This window comes from Geotrypetes seraphini, chromosome 19 (genome assembly GCF_902459505.1).
Source record: "Geotrypetes seraphini chromosome 19, aGeoSer1.1, whole genome shotgun sequence".
Classification (NCBI taxonomy): Eukaryota; Metazoa; Chordata; class Amphibia; order Gymnophiona; family Dermophiidae; genus Geotrypetes; species Geotrypetes seraphini.
This window is the reverse complement of record NC_047102.1, coordinates 14,241,277-14,265,420: the sequence shown is the minus strand read 5'-3', so window position 1 is coordinate 14,265,420 and position 24,144 is coordinate 14,241,277. Positions and strand designations below refer to the sequence as shown.

At 39.2% G+C, this 24,144-nt stretch overlaps 1 protein-coding gene across 2 annotated transcripts in view; it reads left to right on the top strand.

The window, feature by feature from the left end:
* Positions 1-227: 227 nt before the first annotated feature.
* RAPSN (receptor associated protein of the synapse) overlaps positions 228-24,144 on the top strand; it is a 41,276-nt gene continuing 17,359 nt past the window's right edge. Inside the window, exons 1-3 of one of the 2 annotated variants that reach the window (XM_033927850.1) lie at positions 228-1,992; positions 7,405-7,743; positions 11,734-11,859. In XM_033927850.1, the coding sequence (XP_033783741.1) occupies positions 1,780-1,992; positions 7,405-7,743; positions 11,734-11,859 (678 nt within the window). In that variant the 5' untranslated portion in view covers positions 228-1,779. Of the gene's footprint in view, positions 1,993-7,404; positions 7,744-11,700; positions 11,860-24,144 lie in introns of both variants that reach the window. The other variant, XM_033927849.1, reaches the window with a different exon arrangement.

Below are 24,144 nucleotides of genomic sequence, written 5' to 3'. Positions count from 1 at the left end.
ACATAAGTAGGATGATTGATTATGCCACAATTATGCCGGTCTTAATAACTCTGTATTGTAACACTGCTACAGAAGCCCCTGTAACTCTGTATAGAGCCCATGTATTGTAACACCCCACAGAAGCTCTTTGTAACTCTGTATTGTAACACCTCTACAGAAGCTCATGCAAACTGCTCTGAATTGACTCCCTAGTCATTAGTAGCGGTATAGAAACTCACAATAAACACCAAGAGCAATCCAACCGATTGACAGTTGAAAGTCAACCAAAGAACAAGAAAAAACTGCAAAAGCGATGTACAAAGTGCAGGATTCTTTATTGAAATTTGATACTCCCAATTGTGGTTCTTGTATGTGTAGACACAGGACCTGACACGGGCCGTGTTTTGGAGAAATGCTCCTTCCTTGGGTCCAGAATGTGTGAAAATCTCACCTGAGCCTCAACAACGTGCAACAAATTGAAAAAAAAAGATTGCAAGGAGAGTTGTGTGCTGCTGTGACGCAGTGTCAAACTGACCGACAGACATGACATATAGGGTTAGGGATGCAGAACCCAAGGTGAGAGGAGTTAGGAGTTGAAAGCACTCTTGAAGGGCTTCAACTGGGCCTTGAGCACTGCCAGAGACTGAGCCTGCCTTGTTCCAAGGATATGGCGCAGCAAGGTAGAAGGGACGGAGTATGGAGCTCATGGGGGGAGGGGGGCATAGGAGGAGATAAGCCCAAAATGTTTTCGCTTCATTTTCCATTTAACATGCAACATGGCTTGTTTGTTTTGTTTTTGGTTAGTCTTCATTTTTGTTCCAGGGGCAATGTCATTAAGGGTGTGCCTTCTGTATAAAGTGTATGCCCTCTCTGCAAATAGTGCAAGGAGTGTCACAGATGACGTGATCTACAGTCATCAAGGATTGCCTGTTAGAGGTAAGTAATCCATTGTCTGGGATCTTCATTCCTGCCTCTCCAGACAGCATTGCTGACCACCTTGCAGGGCCTCTTCCCTCGCCCTGGTACTTGCTCTCTCCATTTCTGAAGGCATAAAAATACTCTTGGCCCCTCTCTTTGATTTGTCTGCGTGGATATTTATATACAGTATGTATGGATTTCATGTGTGTAAATAGGGAAAACAAGTAGAGTGATATTAACATATGAATTGCTTCAGTTTATGTGCCATCCATGCTGTAAGGAGGAACACGAAGGAACTGAGGATATATATTTAGAGTGTGGAGGAGGAGAGGCGAATATATACACACATATGCTTATATACTGTATGATCATGGGAGGGTGCCGGGGGCGATACTTAGATCTAGCTCCCGTTTCTGTGTATGGCAATGTGGAAGGGGCAGGGACTTGTTTCTGGCTCCCTATGACCTTGGGAGTCACTAAGACTCGCATTCCTTTGATGCCATATGATCTGAACTGACAGGCACAGCTGTGGCCAATGCAGGGGTGCTGGGAGGGGTCTCGGACAGAGCGGCTGCATGTATTCCATCAGTTTTGCTTCCTTTTGCTTTGGGCTTTCAGATCTGATCTATTAACCAAGCTACATTTTAATTGCACTGCTTGAACAGGCATTTGCTCTGGATGAGATGTTTTTCTGGAGGGCTGGAAACCAGTTGTAGAAATTTTCTGCTTCTTGAACCTGCTCCTTATTTACTTCAGGTCTCTGAGGCATCTGTGGATGGTTCCCAGAGCACACCCCCAATTTGCCTCTAACTTTAGAGATCTCTTTCTTGTTCTTTTTGCTATCTTGAGTGCAAAGTGCTGCTTTCTACTGCACAGGATCTTATGAGGCTTTTTGGTTCTGAGATGGGTCAAGACCAAACTAAGCAACAGATCGAGAAGGGACTTTATCTCTACCAGTCAAACCAGACCGAGAAAGCCCTCCAAATCTGGATGAAAGTTTTGGACAAGACCACACATCCTACTGGCAGATTCCGGGTCTTGGGCTGTCTCATCACCGCACACTCGGAGATGGGGAGGTACAAGGATATGCTGAAGGTAACTGGATCTCTTATTTCAGTTAATATCTACCACCACCTACAGTGTATGGCAAGGGTGTAATCTGCAAGAGAGATTGTGTGCATTGCTGACAGAGGCGTTTTTGTTCCTGCTAGCCCAGGAACTTGCATGATCAGAAAGGCAGCCCTGAACACTGAAAGGAAGTGGACAGGATTAACATAAAGGCCTTGAGATCAAAGGGAAAGGGAGTGAAGAGGGAAGCTCCTCCTTACAAACAGTTGCCCTTGTAGGAAGGGAAGGAGTTGATGGATTCTGATTTGGGAGGATGGGTGTTGCTGAAAGAATGTTGGGTGGGTATTCCACTATGTTCGCAGGATGGCCTGGATAAGAACGTAAGAGTTGCCCTACGGAATTGGACCAAGGCTCCATATAGCCCAGTATCCTCCTTCTAGCAGTAGCCAGTCCAGGCTGCAAGTACCTAGCAGAGTCTCCCCAAATGGTAAGATTCCATGATGCTTAACCACAAGGATAAGCTGTGGCTTTTCCCAGGTCTACCTTAATAACAGTTTATAGATTTTTCCTGCAGGAATTTATCCAAACTGGCAATGAGTTCTAGAACTTAAGATGCAGCTTTTATAGAGACCAATGTTGTGCGCACTCCAATTTTCTATCTCAAGATTCTTAAAGTACCAGTGTCAATTCCCAGTCCTTTAAACTTTCCTTTTTCGATTCTTTTAATAAACTTTACTCAGGCTTCAGCGGTGTCACTCAAACATAACATAGCATAAAAATCACTTCGATACTGCAAATTCCGCTAAGTTCTATGCGGTTCGCAAAAGATGAAGAATACAGGTGAATACTGCAACAAAAGATTCTATTAAAAGATGCGTTTTAAAAGCACGTCAAAACTGTTGGTACTCAACAAGAGTTGCTCAAACCTCATCGCGGTGAGATTCACACACCCACCTCGTCATCAGCCTTATCATTTTACCTATTGTCTTACTTATATTTTTAAACCTCATATAAACTTCATCATACTTATACTCTTGTAGGTATCAAAGAAGTTTGGTAAGAGCAAACTTATCTGTATCTGTAACACAGTGTCTGTCGGCCTGGGGGAATATGTCCAACACGTTTCACCTAACAGCGGCTTTTGCAAGGACTTCCCCTGCATATGGAAAGACGAAAATGATTGTTTGCTTACTCATTCCCTACCTTAGATTTAATTTTTATATTTAATTATATGAAGTTTGCACCCACCTTTTTACTGCCATAACCCACTGAATGTAGGGTTACCATATGGCTCCAGAAAAAGGAGAATGGACTGAAATATCTGGGTTTTACTGCCATTGAAAGCAACGAAAGCAAAACCCATATTTCTCAATTTGTCCTTCTTACTTCCATTGCTTTCAATGGAAGTAAAACCTGGATGTCTCAGTCCGTCCTCCTAACCCTAACTGAATGCCCCCCGTATTTCTGGACACGCAATGGTTCCGGCATTGTCGGTGCATTTTTTGTACCTCCCTATGATGATATTCTTAACCCCACCCACCAATCACAGACTACTCAGTTCAGATCAAAGACATCCATCCAATCTCCAAATTTAACCCCAAGGGGTTTACTGAGTTCAAAGTAAATATCCAGAACTGTTCTTTAAAATATTTTCAAACAGTTGCCACCCTCCCTCCCCATCCTTACTGCGTCAAAAATTCTCCATCTAATATCTTTAACGGGATGTTTATTATCGTGCCAATGCTTTTTTAGAGACTGCATTTTTTAATCACCTGGGACTGACTGAACAACCATGTCCTTACAGCATTAACAGTCAAATGCTTTAAAAAAAAATTATTTGTGTATTTATCCATTTTTATACTAGATTTCATCAGAGGTTACAAGAAGTGCAGTCTGAGCAATGGCATAGTGAGGGGGGGTTGTGGACCACCCTATGCACCCTCTTCATAAGGGCGCTGGATCCTCTCTGCCTCCTGTGTGCCTCTTGAAATGTTTGCTGGTGTGAACAGCTTCTTCCACTGGCTCCTTGAGCCGGCCTTGGCTCCCTTCTGGTATCACTTCCTGGCCACAAGAAAAAAAAACCAAAAACAGTTTTTAAATACAGGCAGTCCCCGGCTTAAGAACGAGTAACATTTTTAAAGCTGTGTCATCCTCTAATTCACAATTGATACAAAACACAGCCATAAAAAATTATTACAAACAAAAAGAAATTTGACTATGTCACTCCACTACTAAAAACAGCTCACTGGTTGCCAATTCCACATCGTATCATATATAAAATAGCTATCCTTTCTTTCAGGGCTCAAACCACTAAAGAACCAGCCTTTATTCATAAACTATAACCTATAAGAGCTTTAAGATCCTCGTCTCAGCATTTACTCCATATACCATCTTTGAAAATTATTAGCACACGTCGGGCAACTTCATTCGCAATTTTGGCTCCTACAATATGGAATTCCTTACCTCTTCATATTAGGGCAGAAAACAACTTAGATAAATTTAAGGGAAATCTAAAGGCCTACCTATTCTGAGATGCATTGATTGTTAATTAGATTTGGTTACAGCCAGGGTTATTCTATAATCTTTACTCCCTAGCTTCCCCACTGTGGTTTACCTTTGATGTATTCTTTACTCTTAATTCGTAGTTCTCCCCATTTTCCTATCGTTTCTAGTTGGTCATGTATTATTTTGTGAGTATTTATTCGTTTCTGTCTCCCCTTTTTAATTATAAATTGTGAAACGCTTAGAAGTTTTGATTTGCATTTTATCACAATTTAAATAAACTTGGAAACTTGGATATCACTTTCCGGTGTTTGGAAATCTTCTGGATAGTCCACATCTGGGATTTCAAGCACAATCGCCCATTTCATCCTTGGATTCTTGCCTCCATTGTGATTCTTGTGAATAATTTCGCCAAATTTGTAAATTCTACTTTATGGTAACTTAGATTTAAACAAATAGCACTTAGCTAGTACTTGCAGTGGTCCAGTGAGGCGATTGCAGTGCAAGCTAAGTGCATTCCTGCAGAGAAGTTTTTGGGCTGCTTCCAAAGTCAGGTGAGCATTGCTTCCTTTATTTCATCATGCTTTATCTTTTGATCTCCGGGTCGAAGTGATGCACCCGTCTCATCGCCAATGACAATTCTCTCCAGAATACTCGGATCTTCTTCATACCGTCTCAGGAACTGGGTCACAACCTCCACACGCTGTTGCTTGTACAGATCAGTAAGCTGTTTGAGAACCCATCGTCCACAGCCTTTCTTATATCCCAAGTCATCATGCATTATGACAAATGCAGATCCATAGCTGATATCTAAATTTCCAGCCAATTGAGACACCATTATCCGTCAGTCTTCTCTAATCAAGGCATCCACTCTGTCATTGTGCTCTCGTGTGCATGATGTTGATGGATGACTAGAATAACCTTCGGTGGTTGCACCTGTTCTTCCCACTTTTTACCCACTCGTAAACCTTTTGTTGATTCATGGTGCTATGTCCATGCTGAGTCAATATCTTCAGGGGACCACAGTTAGTCTGCCAAAGGATGTGGTAAGAGCGGATAGCGTAGCTGGTTTTAAGAAAGGTTTGGACAAGTTCCTGGAGGAAAAGTCCATAGTCTGTTATTGAGAAAGACATGGGGGAAGCCACTGCTTGCCCTGGATTGGTAGTATGGAATGTTGCTACTCTGAGGATTCCAGAATCTTGCTATTCTTTGGGATTCTGCATGGAATGTTGCTACTCCTTGGGTTTTGGCCAGGTACTAGTGACTTTGATTGGTCACCGTGAGAACGGGCTACAGGGTTTGATGGACCTTTGGTCTGACCCAGTAAGGCTGTTCTTATGATGGTGAATTTCCACAGGTTTCACTCCCTCTGCCCAAAGAAAGCACACTAATACATGTTGTTCTCCAAGGGTGCAATGAAATGTCCATGTTTCTGACCTCATGGCTGTCACACAACTAAAGGCCAAACACTGCACTATACGCGGGCGAACTATCCAACATGCTATGCACGAGTGCATATGTCGCATTTCACTAGCTTTGTTCCGGTTATCGCGTAATTTAACAATGGCCTTTAATTTTTGATTCACCCTCATAATATGGAAACTGCTTTAATTGCAACCGCAGAGAATTACTTGGTTTATAACGTCCCATCCCCTTTCACCATCTAAATTAATGAGACATTATGGGGTCCTTTTTATTAAGGCGCACTAACCGATTTAGCGTACGCTAAATGCTAAGGTGCCCACAGAATATAATGGATGCCTTAGCATTTAGCGTGCGCTAAATCAGTTGGCGTGCCTTAATAAAAGGACCCCCCCTATATTACTTGTTAGTGAAAAAAGTAATTGTTACAGTTACTTTTAAAATTAATATATTACTTAGTAATATATTACTGCCTAATACTGTCCACTGCTAAAAATCAACTCGGCTGAATATGGTTGCTATGTCTTTTTTACACTGAGGAAACAGTGCCTAAACTTTTAAAAATGCACACCTTGGAGTATTTTACTAGAAATTACATAAAGTAGGATATTCTCGTGCCATGGAAATGTTGTTCCTGATATGTAAGTAAGGGGGAATTTAAATACTGAATACACATGCACAGAAGGGCTGTCCTTAACTTATACAGTATGATGACGTTATACAGCCTTTGCCTAGGTCAGGGGTAGGCAATTCCAGTCCTCGAGAGCCGGAGCCAGGTCAGGTTTTCAGGATATCCACAATGAATATGTACGAGATGGATTTGCATGCACTGCCTCCTTGAGATGCAAATCTCTCTCATCTAATCTAATCTAATCCTTAGGTTTGTATACTGCATCATCTCCACGTTCGTAGAGCTCGACGCAGTTTACAGTAGGAGAAATAGGAAGGAACTACAACAGAGGGTTAGAGGTAGAAGTGTGAAGAAAATTTAGAGGACTTGGGATGCCAAGATATAAGAGTTTCCTTGATTCCTAAGTTGGAGGGAGACTCTCATGCATATTTATTGTGGATATCCTGAAAACCTGAACTGGCTCCGGCTCTCGAGGACCGGAACTGCCTACCCCTGGCCTAGGTCTTACACCAACTCAATCAATCAATTAGTGGAGAACCAAAAATTTGGTAAAATATCTAATGGTGATGAGCAAAATAACACGTGTCACAATACAAAAAGTCACTCCCCCATGAATTTGCTTTTTAGTAATTGTAAATTTTCTTTTATATCACAAAATATATATGTATATGCTCAGAGACATGGAGGCAAAAACAAGAATATCACCTCACCACCATTATTAAAATCCATTTTCTTCACTGTATTACACAGTCCACTATTACAATTACTAGTTAGGTCTTAAACTAGCCAGTTCATAACTGAATTATTGTATTTCCCATGGCAGAAATGTTTTTAAGTGTTCTTGAGCGCGGCTTCAATTAACTACTAATGTCATCTCCTCCAAGTTTGCAGTGATCCAGATTGACACAGCTCGGGAAATGGAGGATCCTGATTACCTCACAGAGAGTTACCTGAATCTGGCCCGCAGCAATGAGAAACTGTGCGAATTCCACAAAACCATCTCTTACTGCAAGACGTGCTTAAATATGCAGGGGACCACAGTCAGTCTGCAGCTGAATGGACAGGTGTGTCTTAGCATGGGGAATGCCTACCTGGGCCTCAGCAACTTCCAGAAGGCTCTAGAGTGCTTTGAGAAGGCTCTGCGATACGCTCACAATAATGACGACAAGATGCTAGAGTGCCGTGTGTGCTGCAGTCTGGGAGGTTTCTACTCTCAACTAAAGGTAATACAGAGGTGTGACGCGCTGGAAGCAGGAATGAGAGGGACAATATGCTAGATCTTGGAATATCCCCTAGACCAGTGCCATTTAGGTTTGGCCCTCAAGAGCTGCAAGGGGGGTTTACATTTTCAGAATACCCCTAATGAATATGCATATGGTTGAGGTAGATTTTGAGATTGTACTTCTTGTATGCAATTCTGTCTCATGCATATTCATTACAGACATCCTGAAAACCTGACCCTTTCTGGCCTTCAAGTTTCAAGTTTATTAGATTTTAATATACCGACCATCAAACAAATATCTGGCCGGTTTACATTAAATTAAAAAAATAAGTATTGAAAGGAAGTTAAAATAATAAATATTTAGAAGTGCATATAGTGGACATTAAGACATTAACTGGACAAACTTGACAGTGAGGAAAAAAGGGAATGGGAGGGTAGAGTTACATTGTAGTGCCTTCTAGCACTGTCGGGGATTTACCTTCACTGGAAACAGAAACATGACAGCAGATAAAGGCCAAATGGCCCATCCAGTCTGCTCATCCGCAGCATCCACTATCTTCTCCTCTCCTTATAGGCTAAGGCTCTTAACACTTGCATTGTCATAGAGCTTTATGGTTATAGAGACAGAGAAACATGATGGCAGATAAAGGCCAAATGGCCCATCCAGTCTACCTATCCGTAGCATCCACTATCTCCTCCTCTCCCTATAGGCTAAGGCTCTTAACACCTGCATTGTGAGGTCATAGAGCTTTATGGTTATAGAAACGGAGAATAAATAAATATAGGGATATATATATATATATTTTCAATTGTGATAATAACTTAAATGACAATATTCATATCACAATTTAAAAGAATTAATAATTTAAATAGTGCTCAGACCCACAACCTTAGTGTTCTAGTGTAAAGACACACAACACCAGTTGCCATCAGACCATCATGACACTATTAATGTCTGTACCACTTTATAACAATCCAACATCCATTTACTATAAAATAAGCTTATCTTTGTGGTGGTTACTGCTTCTCCGATGGTCATTTAATAAGCAGCTGGTGTTATAAAGTGCTTGTGCATGTGCTAATAAATAATAACTTCTGGAAGCCAAAAATTACAAATGACACCAGCTGCTTATTAAATGACCATCTAGTGAAACATGTTGGTGAGACACCCTAGTGGCAGAGAGTGACCATCGGAGAAGCAGTAACCACCACAAAGATAAAATTATTTTATAGTAAATGGATGTTGGATTGTTATAAAGTGGTACAGACATTAATAGTGCCATGATGGTCTGATGGCAACTGGCGTTGTGTGTCTTTACACTAGAACACTAAGGTTGTGTGTCTGAGCACTATTTAAATTATTAATTAATCCTTTTAAATTGTGATATGGCTATTGTCATTATAGAAACAGAGAAACACGATGGCAGATAAAGAACAAATTGCCCATCCAGTCTGTCCATCTGCAGCATCCACTATCTCCTCCTCTCCCTAAGCGATCCCACTTGCATATCCCACGCTTTCTTGAATTCATACACAGTCTATGTCTTCCCCTCCTCTACCTGAAGACTATTCCAAGCATCTACTTAGTGATAAGAGAACAAAAATTAAGCCTTAGAGTGGGCAGAGTAGATAGACCTAGGCATTTCCCCATGCTGGTCATACAATCCACGGTTCTAAGAAAATAGGAAGGCTGGAAAGTGGGTCAATAAAGGCAGTAAGGGCAAAATAATTGGAGACAAGCTGGCTAATAGCTTGACTTCTAGTTCTATTCCTTTATGAACTGCAGGTCCACATGGGCAAAACTAGGACTGTTAATCTGGAACCAATATACCTAAATACCCCAATGGCCTGATTTACTAAGGATTTTCTGTGTCTATGGAGAAAGAAAGTTTAGTTACTCAGGCCCTAAACTGGGGAGAGGGAAAGAGGATGTAAAAGAAGTTCAAGAAAGAGATTGTGAGCTAACTTCATAGCTCATAGATTATAAAAAAAGCAAACAAACCATGCAGCAAAAGGGCAGAAGTCAAAACAGCCAAGTGTCTGAAAACTTCCTAGATTCTGCAGAGACTTGAGTTGGATGGGCTGGACTGGGCTTTAGTTTAGTTTTATTAAAATCTGATTTGATCGCCTATTCCTAGGTTCCTAGGTGAGTCACAAAAGGTAAAAATTGTACAATATTTAAAATACAGACAATTAGACTTGGGACTGAGTTGACGTACTGGCCACACTGGGGAGGGAAGGAAGGAACTACACATGCGTTAGCACCTTCTACAGTACAGTTTGAGTTCCAAGAGTGGTGGGACCAAGTACGAGCATTTGATTCCCTCTTGTTGGGCAGTCGGGATGGTCTGTGCAGGTGTTTATCTGCCATCATGTGCTGTATTACTATCATGGTGCGGTACTGTGTTCGTAGAACATCTGCATAATTTCCAAACTTGATAATGGACTGATCCAGGGTTTAGGTAACTTATCCAATGTAATGGGGCTTGTGCCGAGATTTAGGAAGTAGTATGGGCTCTTTCCTCCTAAACCCTCTGCTCTTCCTTCTCCTTTCTCCATCTCTGTAAATAATATTGTCATTGTTCCAATCTCCTCTGCTTGTAACTCTGGAGTCATCTTCGATTCTGACCTCTCATTTTCTGCATATATCCAACATGCTGCTAAGACCTGGCGCTTCTATCTCTTCAGTATCACCAAAATTCACCCCTTCCTCTCTGAGCACACTACCCGGACCCTTGTTCAAGCTCTCGTAACCTCCCGCTTAGATTACTGCAATCTACTCCTCAGTGTTGCCTCTTCCCCTTGCAATCTGTGCAAAACTCTGCTGCGAGACTCATCTTCTATCAACCTCGCTACACTCATGTCACCCCTCTCCTTAAGTCACTTCACTGGCATTGCATACAGTCAAGATCTTATTACTGACCTACAAGTGTGTTCATTCTGCTGCCCCTCAATATCTCTCCTCGCTTCTCTCTCCTTATACACCTCCCAGAGAACTCCGTTACCCTTTTCCTCCACTGCCAATTTCAGACTTCGTTCCTTTCATCTAGCTGCCCCCTATGCCTGGAATAAATTATCCGAATTTGTCCATCAAGCCCCTTCCCTTGTTTAAAAGCAGACTGAAAACCCAATGTTTTGATACAGCTTTCAATCCTTAACCCTACTCCTCTGCCCTCCAACCCAGCCCGCTGATTAACCGTTCCCCTTAACTGTATCCATGGCATCTTGTTTGTCTGTCTTGCCTGTTTTCGAGCAGGGACTGTTTTCTTACTCTTTGTGACTCTGTACAGCGCTGCGTGTGTCTGGTAGCGCTATAGAAATAATTAATAGTAGTAATAGTGATGGCACAATTAAGGCTCCCATTTTCGAAGCGTGTTAGGCTTTTTTATCGCCAGCCATGGCGGTATTAGCTCTGACACTCATAGGAAGTCTATGAGCATCAGAGTGTTTACTGCTGTGTCCAGTGATAAAAAAAAAAAAAAGAAGAAGCCTAACACAGCTTCATAAAAGGAGGGGGAGGGGGAGGGGGGCAAGTTAAGGATTGCATTGCCCCAGGCATTTCATTATCTTGTGGACCACACTTCTATAATAATTTTCTTTGCAGAAGTCAGGGTATTGCTATTTGGTGTGGCTCAGGGCCAAACATAATTTACCCTCCCTTATACGAAGCCGCTTTAGATTTTTTTTTATCGCCAGCTGCGGTGGTATTAGCTCTGACACTCATAGAATTCCTATGAGCATCGGTTAAAAAAAGCCTAATGCGGCTTCGTAAAAGGGGGAGATATTTATTTTGATTTAGTTCACACCATTTCATTGGTAGCTCAATGAAGATTTTCATCAAATAGCCTTAAGGGAGATAAAATTGTATGATTATACCAGACCTAGTCTCTCAACCTCTAAGCAGCACATCTCCTTAATGGAGATCTAGTACTTTTCTGTCTGTCTGTCTGTCCTGCAGGATTACGAGAAAGCCTTGTTCTTCCCATGTAAGGCAGCTGAGCTGGTGAATGATTACGGGAAAGGATGGAGCCTCAAGTATCGTGCAATGAGCCAGTACCACATGGCAGTGGCATACCGAAAGCTGGGACGACTGACGGATGCAATGGAATGTTGTGAGGTACTAGAGGGATGGTGAGGGACAGTACTTTGACCAGTGAATGTAGAAACATTCAGATAAATGCTTGGAACTGGAGTGACCTCTTTGTTCTTTGCTGCATAAGTAGAGGAGGAAGGGAGAGAGCCATAGGTCAACCCGAGGCATGCTCAGGGAGAGACAACAACTGGGGAAAGCTGATGCAGTTACACTAGAGGCGAATACTCCTATATAATTAGGAATCCTCTCGTGTGTTACCCTAGAATTGTCCAGAAAAACCTAAAGTTGTAAAAACTGTGTGAATTTAAGTTTTTCCCCATGTGTTTGATTGTGCTTGACCAGAAAATAATTTACTAAAATTTATTTGGCTGAGTCAAACTGCGAGAATTGTTTCAGTATCTTTACAAAAACCAATTGCGGCGGGGGGGGAAGGGGGGGTAAATTTTCCCAATTTTTATAGGTACCATCAAGCCTATATAATGCATCAGGGTATGTATTGGATCCTCCCCGAGCTCATGGAAAATCTTCCAGACTGGTTATGGTTGGAATGGCAATTCCTGTCTCCATTGAGATTGTATCGCCGTGCTACCAGTTATCTCAGCTGGCACACACTCTTCCGTAGATCTTAAACTATTAGAACCAGATCCTCAGAAACACCACCAAAGGCTCAAAACTTCATTGCCTCGGGCTTTACGTGCTGCCTTGTCACTGGATCAATTATCTTCAAAGTACTTAAATATGATATTTTAAATATTTAAAAAAGTGCTGTTATAACACTATGGAGTGAAATAAAGACTATTACTTAGCTTTTATAGTGATGTGGTCCTGCCAATAGGGTGTCTCACTGACATGTTTCGCTAGATACCTTTATCAAGGTATAACCCTAGTTCATTTTTACTCGCCCCTCTCCTGACCACTTTTCATTCAAGTGGTCAGGAGAGGGGCAAGTAAAAATGAATTAGGGTTATACCTTGATAAAGCTATCTAGCGAAACATGTCGGTGAGACACCCTAGTGGCAGAGAGAGAAAGAGATAATGGTTACTGCGGATGGGCAGACTTGATGGGCCATTTGGCCTTTATCTGCCATCATGTTTCTAGGTTTCAAAGGGTTTGAGTTTGAGACCACTGTACTAGAGTTTCCAGTATGCTTATTATAAGTGGGGTCAGATTCCTTGGAATCCCACTAATACAGTGTTACAACCACAAAAGACTAGGAAAACACTCTTTGCCATCAAACAATGATAAAAAGACTTTTTATGCAAAACATTTAGCAGTATTTTATTAAATGAACCTTCAATATCTGCACTTTATTGTGGAAAATAACAGAAATTGAACATAACTTTGCTAAGAGCTAAACATGTACAGGCCTTGTTGCAAGGAGTTGAACTGGAGAAAGGAAGTGGAACTAATATCTTGTTCGTGCAACTGATTTCAAAAAACGGTGCAAAGTTAACACAATCAAATATGAGTTACAGTAGTGAGGACACAGAAGGATTGCGAAGACCTACAACGAGACATAAACACACTCGAGCAATGGGCCGCGAAATAGCAAATAAGGTTCAACATGGATAAGTGCAAGGTGATGCATGTCGGTAACAGAAATCATATGCACGAATACAGGATGTCTGGTGCTGTACTCGGAGAGAGCCCCCAGGAAAGAGACTTGGGAGTACTTGTAGACAAGTCAATGAAACCGTCTGCGTAATGTGCAGTGGCAGCAAAAAGGGCAAACAGAATGCTAGGAATGATTAAGAAGGGGATCACGAACAGATATGAAAAGGTTATCATTCTGTTATACCGGGCCATGGTACTCCCCCACCTGGAATACTGCATCCACTGGTCACCGTACATGAAAAAGGACATAGTACTACTCAAAAGTTCCAGAGAAGAGCGACAAAAATGGTTAAGGGACTGGAAGAGTTGCCGTACAATGAGAGGCTAGAGAAACTGAGCCTGTTCTCCCTTGAAGAGGAGATATGATCGAAACATTCAAGATATTGAAGGGAACTGACTTAGTAGAGAAAGAGAGATTGGTCACCCTATCCAAGGTGAAGAGAACGAGAGGGTACTCGCTAAAGTTAAAAGGGAATAGATTCCATACAAACGTAAGGAAGTTCTTCTTCACCCAGAGAATGGTAGAAATCTGGAACACTCTTCCAGAGGCTGTTATAGAAGAAAGCACCCTCCAGGGATTCAAGAAAAGGTTACATAAGTTCCTGCTGAACCAGAACATATGCAGATAAGGCTAGACTCAGATAGGGCACTGGTCTTTGACCTAAGGGCCGCCATGTGAACGGACTGTTGGGCACGATGGACCACTGGTCTGACCCAGCAGTGGCAAATCTTATGTTCTTATGTATAATTGTGGCATAGACCTGACACGGGCTGTGTTTCGGTCGTAGCACCGACCTTCTGGGGTCTGGTCTTGTTATGAGCCACAATCTTAAAATTGTAAAAGCAATGCAGAAACTGTGTTCGGTCTTGCTGGGCCCAGTCGTTTATAGACTATGTTTGTTGCAAACACGATTTTTGTATTGTTTTTACATTCTTAAGCTTGTGGCTCACAGCAAGACCGAAACACGGCCCGTGTCGGGTCTGTGCCACAATTATACGGTGTAACTCGTATCGTCGTATATTTGATTGTGTTACCTTTGCACCATTTTTTGAATAAATTGCATGAACAAGATCCTAGTTCCACTTTATTTCTCCAGTTTTGCTTTGCGGTTTGTTCTTGCGGAACTATTTTGTTGGACTCTTTTTGTGCTTTCCTGCAAGGAGTTGAACAGCATAGCAGGTTTTATCCTGACTATCTCAAGAAGACATTGAGTGTATGTGTTTAGATGCACCAAAATGCCATGAGTTGAGTGCTGGTATTTATAACAGGTTTCAGGCTGGCACAAATACCAGCACTCAACTTTAGGCATGAGATTCAGCTCTAAGCACTATTCTGTAAAGAGTGCTCATCTTGGCGTGCCCTTTATAGAATATTGTTTAGTGCCTTTTGTTTCTGGCACCATTTATACAATTTCTCCCTTGATGTGGCTTGGTTTAAAAAAGATTTGGGCAATTCCTGTAGGAAATGTTCATAAAGTTTCATTAACCCCACCCCCTTTTACAAAACCGCGTGCTGGCTGTTCTGCGCTGCTCCTGACATTCATAGGAACTCTATGAGTGTCGGGAGCAGCTCAGAGCATTCAGCGTGCCAGCCAGTGCTAAAAAACACTTTCGTGGTTTCGTAAAACAGGGTGGGGGGGTAGGTAAACGTGGAACAAATATTGTGGAATCTCTCTGTTTTTTTTTGTGATCCTGACAGGTACTTGTGACCTATAAGAGCATAAAAATAGCCACACTGGGTCAGACTAATGGTCCATCTAGCCCTGTATCCTGCTTCCAACAGTAGCCAAAGTCGCAAGTATCTGGCAGAAACCCAAAGAGGAGCAAGGTTCCGGAATCTGAAAGTAGAGAGATTCCAGGCAGAATCTCAAAAAGATTCCATGTAGAATTCCAAAGAGTAGCAACATTCCATTCCAGTGGCTCCCCCCATGCCTGTCTCAATAGCAGACTATGGACTTTTCCTCCAGGAACTTGTCCAAACCTTTTTTAAACTCATCTACATTAACCTCTGGATTGGACACTGTTAAAAACAGAATACTGGAGGTGCTAAATGTTTCTTCAGTTGTACCTTTGCCTAAACCTGTCCAGATGGTTCCAAACTCCCAATCTCCTCCTTGAGAACTTAGGTTTCTCTTAAAAGCCAGCTTATTACTTTGCAAGATATATAGCAGGTGGTTACCTGAATAGAGCAATCTGTTCAAAGGACTTCGCTAAATTTGTCAGTTTACACAAGCATGAGGAAAAAAATTACTTGATAAAGAGCAATGGGCACAAAAAAAATGATTCTTTTATTATGGAATTACAATCTGCTGCTGCCTCGCTTATTATAGATAGCTTGACTGTTCATACTAAGTTAGAAATTACAGAAAATGTTTCCTTAGATATTTTAAATTTCCCTTTGGCTCATTACCTAGCACTTCCAAAGCTATTGAAAATGTACCTGAAAGATGTTCTATTTTATTCTCAAGTAGATTTTCTTTTATGCCTGGCTTCTCTAACCGGCGCCGAAGTTGGTGGCCGTCTTATAAGTGGCTGCCGATTTATGTGTCAATCATGCAACGACACCTGTGTATGTTTGGTTGCAATCCGCCTTGTTTAAAGGCAGAATATAAATAATGAACTATAACTATAATTGTGCCTCAAACATCTAAATAGTCCAGGGCTTGAAAACATTTCTGGCACCTATCTTTTCCAGAGGTGTGATTCTCTAAAGGGGACCATTGTGTGATCGAAACACGATCAGCAGCTGCTTTTTAGAGAGCTGCTAATATCAACGCCGTTTAGAGAAGCCGAGCCTTAGTGCACATCTCCATATGGTGGACTTGAGATGGGTTATTTGCTTGTTATGTATTAGTTCTTATTCCTTTCATTAATTATGGACTGTTATGTTCATTAATATTATACATGGGCTAGATGGACATTTGGTCTGACCCAGTATGGCAATTCTTATTTACATAAGTAAATGGGTGTTTTACATATAAACCCCTCCCCCCCCACTTTCCAAATTCCCTGAAACCCTCAGTACTGAAAGTAGTAGAATTTGGATGGTCTGAAAAAGCAAGCATGGGGATTTCATTTTCAAACATCTATGTTTTTCTCAAGGATATAACCTATGTACCTACAACATAGGTGATGGTAAGGGCTCTTTCATTCAGATTTTTTGAGAGTGGGGGATGGGTCATACCTTAATGTATCCAGTGATCATCTACTCAGTTTGGGTACCTTTGTGGGCACTTAGATGTTTCTAAAACAGGTCTAGCTCCGAACGTGAAGTTCCATCCAGAATGTCTTGGAAAAGGTTTGATTATTGCCATAGATGTCCAAGTTAAGAACACCCAAAGCCCCCCCCCCCCAAAAAAAAACCACTTCCATAACATGTTTCCCATGATGCCCCCAGGAACTCTGGATGCACAGCGGGAGAAACATCTCACCAGATGTCTAGGGAAAGGGTTTTGATTATCGGCATTGGACATCCTGGCAATTAAGATGTCGAAGTGCTGACTTATGGCTAGATATACAAAACAGGGTCCACCTGCCCTGCCTTTGCCTTTGCTACAGAAACTGAAGTTTTTCTCTTTTTTCTTTCCAAGTCTGCCCCTTAATGTCATCTTTGCCTTTTCCTTTGTGCACTCTTGTCTTCTTTGTGACTCTTTCTGTCATTTCCTGCATCCTTGACTTTTCGAAACATCATACACCTGTACAGTGGATATATATCACAATTATGTTGAACTTTTAAACCCGTTCCAACAATCTTTTAGCTTTCCATATCATAAATGGCATGAGTCCCTGCTTCATTCTAAATGCACAGGGTCATTCCTTGCAGTTGCCAATGCTAAGCCCTGTCGCCTAGGAGTACCGTAATTTGATCCAGGCATGAAAAACAGGCCAAGTATTTACAACAGATGATGTGGTCGTGAAGGCATTCCATTCTCAACAACTGACATACGCCGTAGCCATCTCTCTTTATAAGCAAGTTCTTGGAGGCCAGAGCCACCTGCTTCCATTTGGAACGTAGAAAATCTTGGTTTTACAGGAAAAGTACTGGTCAGCTTTATTTGAATTCAGTAGTCCTTTGGCCCTAAATGTGAAATACCAGCAAAACAAAGAATCCTCTCTCCTTGCCTTCTATCCCAGAATTCTAAAAAAGAGATTGTACCAGAATGCATTGCGTAATGTTTTCCAGTATACATATCTTGGATAGAGAATAGTTGAATGAATTGGCATCTCATTTTTGTAGGGTTACCAGATTTCCTCATTTAAAAAAAAAAGGACATATGACTCTGTCCCATTCTGCCCCAGTGACGCCACATTACATTACATTAGTGACTTCTATTCCGCCCGTACCTTGCAGTTCTAGGTGGATTACAAAAGAAGCTAACTGGAACATATCCAGGAAAGTTACAATTATGGATTTAGGATTACAAAAGATAAATGGACATTTCCAGGAGAATTAAAATTTAGGGAGCTGTTTATATGGTTGAGACTTTGGAGAGAAAAATTGCAAGAGTAGAAGAGACTTTGAGGGGGAATTTACAAGGGTGGCAATGACAAGGGGAAGCGTTAAGATATCTGGATAAATTTTTTTAATATCCAGATATCTTAACGCTTTCCCTTGTCATTCCCCCCCTTGTAAATTCCCCCTCAAAGTCTCTTCTACTCTTGCAATTTTTCTCTTCAAAGTCTCAACCATATAAACCACGTTTCACCCCTGTTCCGCGCTCAGTCCTACCCATCCACGAACCTCGTCTCTTTTTGCCTGAGCTCAAGTATGTTCAATTTTTATTTTCCACAATAAAGTGCAGAGATTGAAGGTTCATTTAATAAAATACTGCTAGATTTTTTATGCATAAAATGCCTTTTTATCAATTTATCATTGTTGAGTATGAAAGCATAAAAGTTATACAGTAGCTTTAATAGCAAGAAATTTGCTCCATTAAGCAAAAATGATAGCAAATTTTAAGAAAAATGGAGCTTTGTGTAATCAGTAGCTTTGAGCGACCCCAGAATGGGCTTTAAAATAATTTTTTAAATAATTTTCTGATCAAGCACAATCAAATTCATGGAAAAACGTCAATTCACATAGCTTTTCCAAGTTTCAGTTTTTCTGGGCAACCCTAACACTCTCCCCCCTCTTTTACTAACCGATATAGCACGTGCCAAACGCTACCGCGTCCATAGAAGAGCGCCTTAGGAAAAGGACCCTTGCTGAAAGAGGGCAGTTTTCAGACATCTGCTTTTACCCGCACAAAAGACTTTGCAAATGGTCCTTTTAAATTTCTTGTGCCATTTAGATTCTGGCTTCCCTAGTTTTTCATGGCTGTCTTGCAATTCCTCGAGCTCTGCTTGAGTCGTCTGAAAATTTGATCACTTTCCCCCTTTTTGACTAAGGCCTGGACGCGTTAGCATTTAGCACGTGCTCAATCGGCTAGTGCCCTTAGTAAAAGACCCCCTTTACTTGTTGCTCTCTTTTTCAGATTATTAATGAATACAAAACCTTCAAGAAAGATACTAAAACCCTACTCTTCAAAAAATACATAAAACCTATCTAACACGACCAGTTCCTACCCAAACCCCACCTACCCACTCTATACCCTTAATATACTCTAATATGCTTCTAACTATCCAACTAATGCTAAAATGCCTCTATTTACCCAAAATTTGCTACCTTAAGATCTCAACAACTCTCTGGTAATTCTTATTACCCAACATTTATCACCTTAAGATCTCGACAACTCTTTGGTAATTCTTATGTGACTCTTATGACATCTCTTATGCTATTCCTGTAAACTTTTATGTAATCTCTGATAACTTTTGTGTAATCCACCTTGAACCGAAAGGTATTGGCGGAATAGAAATCACTAATGTAATGTAATGTAATACCACTCGTTCATTTTACTGGTCCAAGCGGTTTACATGATATAATCAAATAAAACAACATAAAAAGAACTCCTTCGTTAGATAGAATAGACCAGTGTATCTCAAACTGTGCCGAGGCACACTCGTGTGCCCCCTTCTCTCTAGCGTCTTCTGGCTTCCCCCCCTGGCCTCCCGGTATCATCTTTAAAATTTTTTTTTTTTTTTTATAAATTCTTTATTCTTTTTTATTTCTTACATCAAGTGAAATATATGTAATACATACAATTTTAATAAACACTTGAAATTTCAAACAATTACTCTTATATTGTAAAGTAAAGAAATCCCTTTTATCAGAATTTTTATATTAGAATATCCTTTCAAAAGTTTACCCTCCCTAGCCCCCCTATATACTCTATCCATGTGCTATGATATCTGATCGTTAGAGAAATTAGTCAATGGTCCCCAGATTTTATTAAACTTATGAATATACCCTTGTTGTAACGCCATCACTTTTTCCATTTTGTAAATATGACAAATTGAGTTCCACCAAAAAGTGTAATTTAACTTAGTGTAATCTTTCCAGTTTTGAGTAATTTGCTGAATGGCGACCCCTGTCAATATTAATAAGAGTTTATTATTGTTTGCAGAAATCGGACTTTGAGTTCTCATTGCTGTTCCAAATAATATTGTATCATATGAGAGTCCAACATGATTTTCTAATAAATTATTAATTTGGGGCCAAATTATTTTCCAGAAAGCATTAATACAGGGACAAAAGAATATTAAATGATCTAATGTCCCCACTTCTATCTTACAATGCCAACATCTATTAGATCTATTACTATCTACTTTTTGTAATTGCGTAGGGGTCCATAAAACTCTGTGTAACAAAAACATCCATGTTTGACTCATAGATGCTGACCTTGTAGTATGTATCCTCCAGGACCAAAATTTTTGCCATTGAGATGCAGAAATTGTCTGTCCTATCTCAATACTCCAAATGTCCCTAAGTCCTGTTCTCTTTTTTTTTGTTTAAAAATCCATATAAAATCTTATACCATTTTGCGGCTTGGTGTCCTAAAAAATCCGCCTGAAAGCAAAGGACCTACAAGCTATACTGAGTGTTAAGATTCTTCCATTCAGGGAACCCTTCCTGAATAGCCTGCTTCAACTGCATCCATTTAAAATATTGTGTCTTGTTTAATCCAAATTTCTGTTGCAATTGTGAAAAACTAAGCAGTGATCCATTTACTATAACATCATTTAAAGACCGTATACCTGCAATTATCCATTGCTTCCATACTATTTTGAATCCACCAATTTTGATCCTGGAATTTACCCAAATGGATTGATTTAATGATTTAGCCAATGGATCTGGTGATATATTGCTAATAAATCTTAGTGTTTTCCATGTATCTAGTAGAATTCTGTTATCTTTATACCTCCTAGGCATTGTTATACTAATTAGATGTTCTAGATGTAATGGGAACATGAGCCGCCATTCTAAGTATAACCAATCAGGTACATTTTCCATGAGATCTGGGAGGATCCAATACATACCCTGTCTTAAAATATAGGCTTGATGGTACATATAAAAATTTGGAAAATTTACCCCTCCCTCCTTGATTGTTTTTTGTAGTGATGCTAAAGCGATTCTGGGTCTTTTCCCAAACCAAACAAATTTTGTAAGAACACTGTTTAACTTTTTATAAAATGACCCCTGAAAAAATATTGGAATCATACTCATTTGATAACAAACCACAGGCAAAATCATCATTTTAATTGTTTGGACTCTTCCCCACCAAGAAAGATGTAAAGGATTCCATTGCTCGCACATTTCTGTTATTTTTTTTTAATAAAAGTTTTTCATTCTCTTTTACTGTGTCATCAATTGTATTTTTTATAAGAATACCTAAGTATTTTAAGCCTTCTTCTTTCCATTTAAATGTATATGAGTCAAATAATCCTTTGGTACAATGGACATTAATTGGAAGAACTTCAGATTTTTCCCAATTGATTTTATACCCAGAAAATTTTCCTAACTTCTCTAGTAAATTAAGTAAACATGGAATGGTATCCCCCGGTTCTCTTAAATACAATAAAATGTCATCTGCATATGCAGATAATTTAAATTCCCAATTAGAAAATGTGATTCCTTTTATTACCTTAGTTTGATTGATTGCAATTAATAAGGGTTCAAGAACAATGTCGAAAAGTAAGGGAGATAAAGGACATCCTTGTCTAACCCCCTTTAGCAAGTTAAATCTATCCGATAAGTTATTATTTATATTTAATCTTGCTCCAGGGGAGCTATACAATGTTTGAATCATTTTAATAAAACCAGGTCCTATACCAAACCATTCTAAAGCTTGATACATGAATCTCCATTCCACTCTATCAAATGCTTTTTCTGCATCTAACGATATTAGAAAAGCTGGGTCATTCATATTTTTTGCTAAATTTAAAGAATGAAATGCCAATCTGGTGTTATGTGAAGAGTGTCTTTTAGCAACAAATCCTGTTTGGTGTACATCAATAATAAAAGGAAGAGCTTTTGCTAATCTTAATGCTAGTACTTTAGCAAGCAATTTACCATCTACGTTCAACAAAGAGATGGGCCTGTAATTTGAAACCAATGTCGGATCCCTGTTTGGTTTTGGTAAGACAATAGTGACAGAATCAGCCATAGTACCTGATATTTTTCCATTGTTTATCTGATACTGATATAAATTTAATAGATATGGTAATATAATATTTTGAAATGTTTTATAAAATTCAACAGTATATCCATCTCCACCTAGAGCGGATCCAACTCTAAGAGCCTTCAATGCTGATTCTATTTCTTTTAAAGATATATGCTCTTCTAGACTTCTTTTTATATGATCCGGAATATTTGGTCCAACAAATGAATTTAAAAACTCTAACCCATCTTGTTCTTTATTTTCATAAGTTTCAGAAGAATATAAACCCTTATAAAAATCAAGAAATTGTTTTATAATATCCTTAATGTTAGTGTGTGTATTGCCCCGCATATCATTAATTGCAATAATCTTAGATTTTCTTTTTTTTGCTTTAATAAAATTTGCTAACAATCTTCCAGCCTTATTTGAATTTCCATAATACTGTACTTGCCGATAGAACATATCTTTCCTCACAAATTGAAAAGAAATCTCATTATATTTAACTTTTGCTTTTAATAATTTCTGCAATATATCATGTTCCCATTTAACAATTAATTTATGTTCTAATAATTTAATTTCTTGCTCTAAATCCATAAATTGTTTTTTAAGTTGTTTTTTCATAAATGCTGAGTATGATATAATATTTCCTCTCATTGTTGCTTTACAAGCATCCCATAAAATTTCAATATTTATATTGTCTGAATTATTAATTTGAAAAAATTCATTCATCTTCACTTTAAAATCTTCTATAAAATTCGTATCTGCAAGCAAAGCATTGTCAAATCTCCAAATTGGTTTAGAATATACTGATATATCATTCTGCAGATCAATCCACACACCAGCATGATCTGAAATAATAATAGGATCAATAACTGCTTTCATCACTTTTTGTGCTATATTATTAGAAACAAATATATAATCAATTCTTGAAAAGGATTTATGGACCTGAGAACAAAAAGAATATCCTTGATCATTAAAATGAAGAATACGCCATATATCAACTAAATCACAGGATTGTATCAAATTATCTAGACCTAACGACTTCATAATTTTACTTGGTTTTTTATCCAAAATAGGATCCATTACAGCATTGAAATCTCCAGCTACTACTAAATTAGAAGCAGCCAGTGGTAATAATATCTGTTGAATTTGTTTGAAAAACTCCATTTGATTCGAATTAGGAGCATATAAATTAAATAAATCCAGGGTTGTATTTCTCAGAACCATTTTAATATGTACCCATCTTCCTAAAGAATCAAATTTTATTAACTTAAAGTCCGCAATACATTTCTTATTTATAAGGATAGCTACTCCCGCTTTTTTCCCGATAGCAGGTGCAAAAAAACATTTGGATACCCAACCCCCTATTAGCTTATTAGATTCAATCCCTGACAGGTGTGTCTCTTGCATGAAATAAATATCAGCGTTCTGTTTGTAAAGAAAACCCAATATTTTCTTTCTTTTAATTGGGTGGTTTAGACCATTGACATTAATAGAATAAATTTTAAGTGCCATCTAAATTAACAAGTAAAATTTGACATAAATCATCCGCACATATTTAACACTTATTCCTTTTCTTACTATTAATCCCTTACCTTTAGAACTTTCTTTACCCATTTCCATCCCCCTTCTCCCTCCCCCCTCCCTACCCTCCCCATTAAGTAAAAGTTGTGTAAACTTGGCCTCATGCATCTTAGATCGGTAATAAAATACTCCAAGAAGACCTTTTCCTATTACAAATTCAACTTAAGTCACTAAATATTTCAAATAATATTCAGATATAAATAATAATACACATACCATATTAAATGATGAATCAAAGCAACCTCATATGCATTTCCAAAAGATATATTGAGATTCTCTTTTGATTCTATGCCCGATATCATCAACTCATTAATATTTCTCTATTCCACAGTTATGTTAATTTAAATCATGGAATAAATATAGAAAAGAATATCGTTCTTTCTTTTCTGTTATATTTCAATAAAATATACAAATATGAGTGCCATAGTAGGAGGTGCAACATAACACATTGTTATATTTCATATTAAATAATTTAAAAATAAATAAAATATGTTATCTTTAATAGCAGCTTAAATCAATAAAGCTTTTTTTTTTCCCCCCATTATATATATTATCAGCATAATATTATTAACA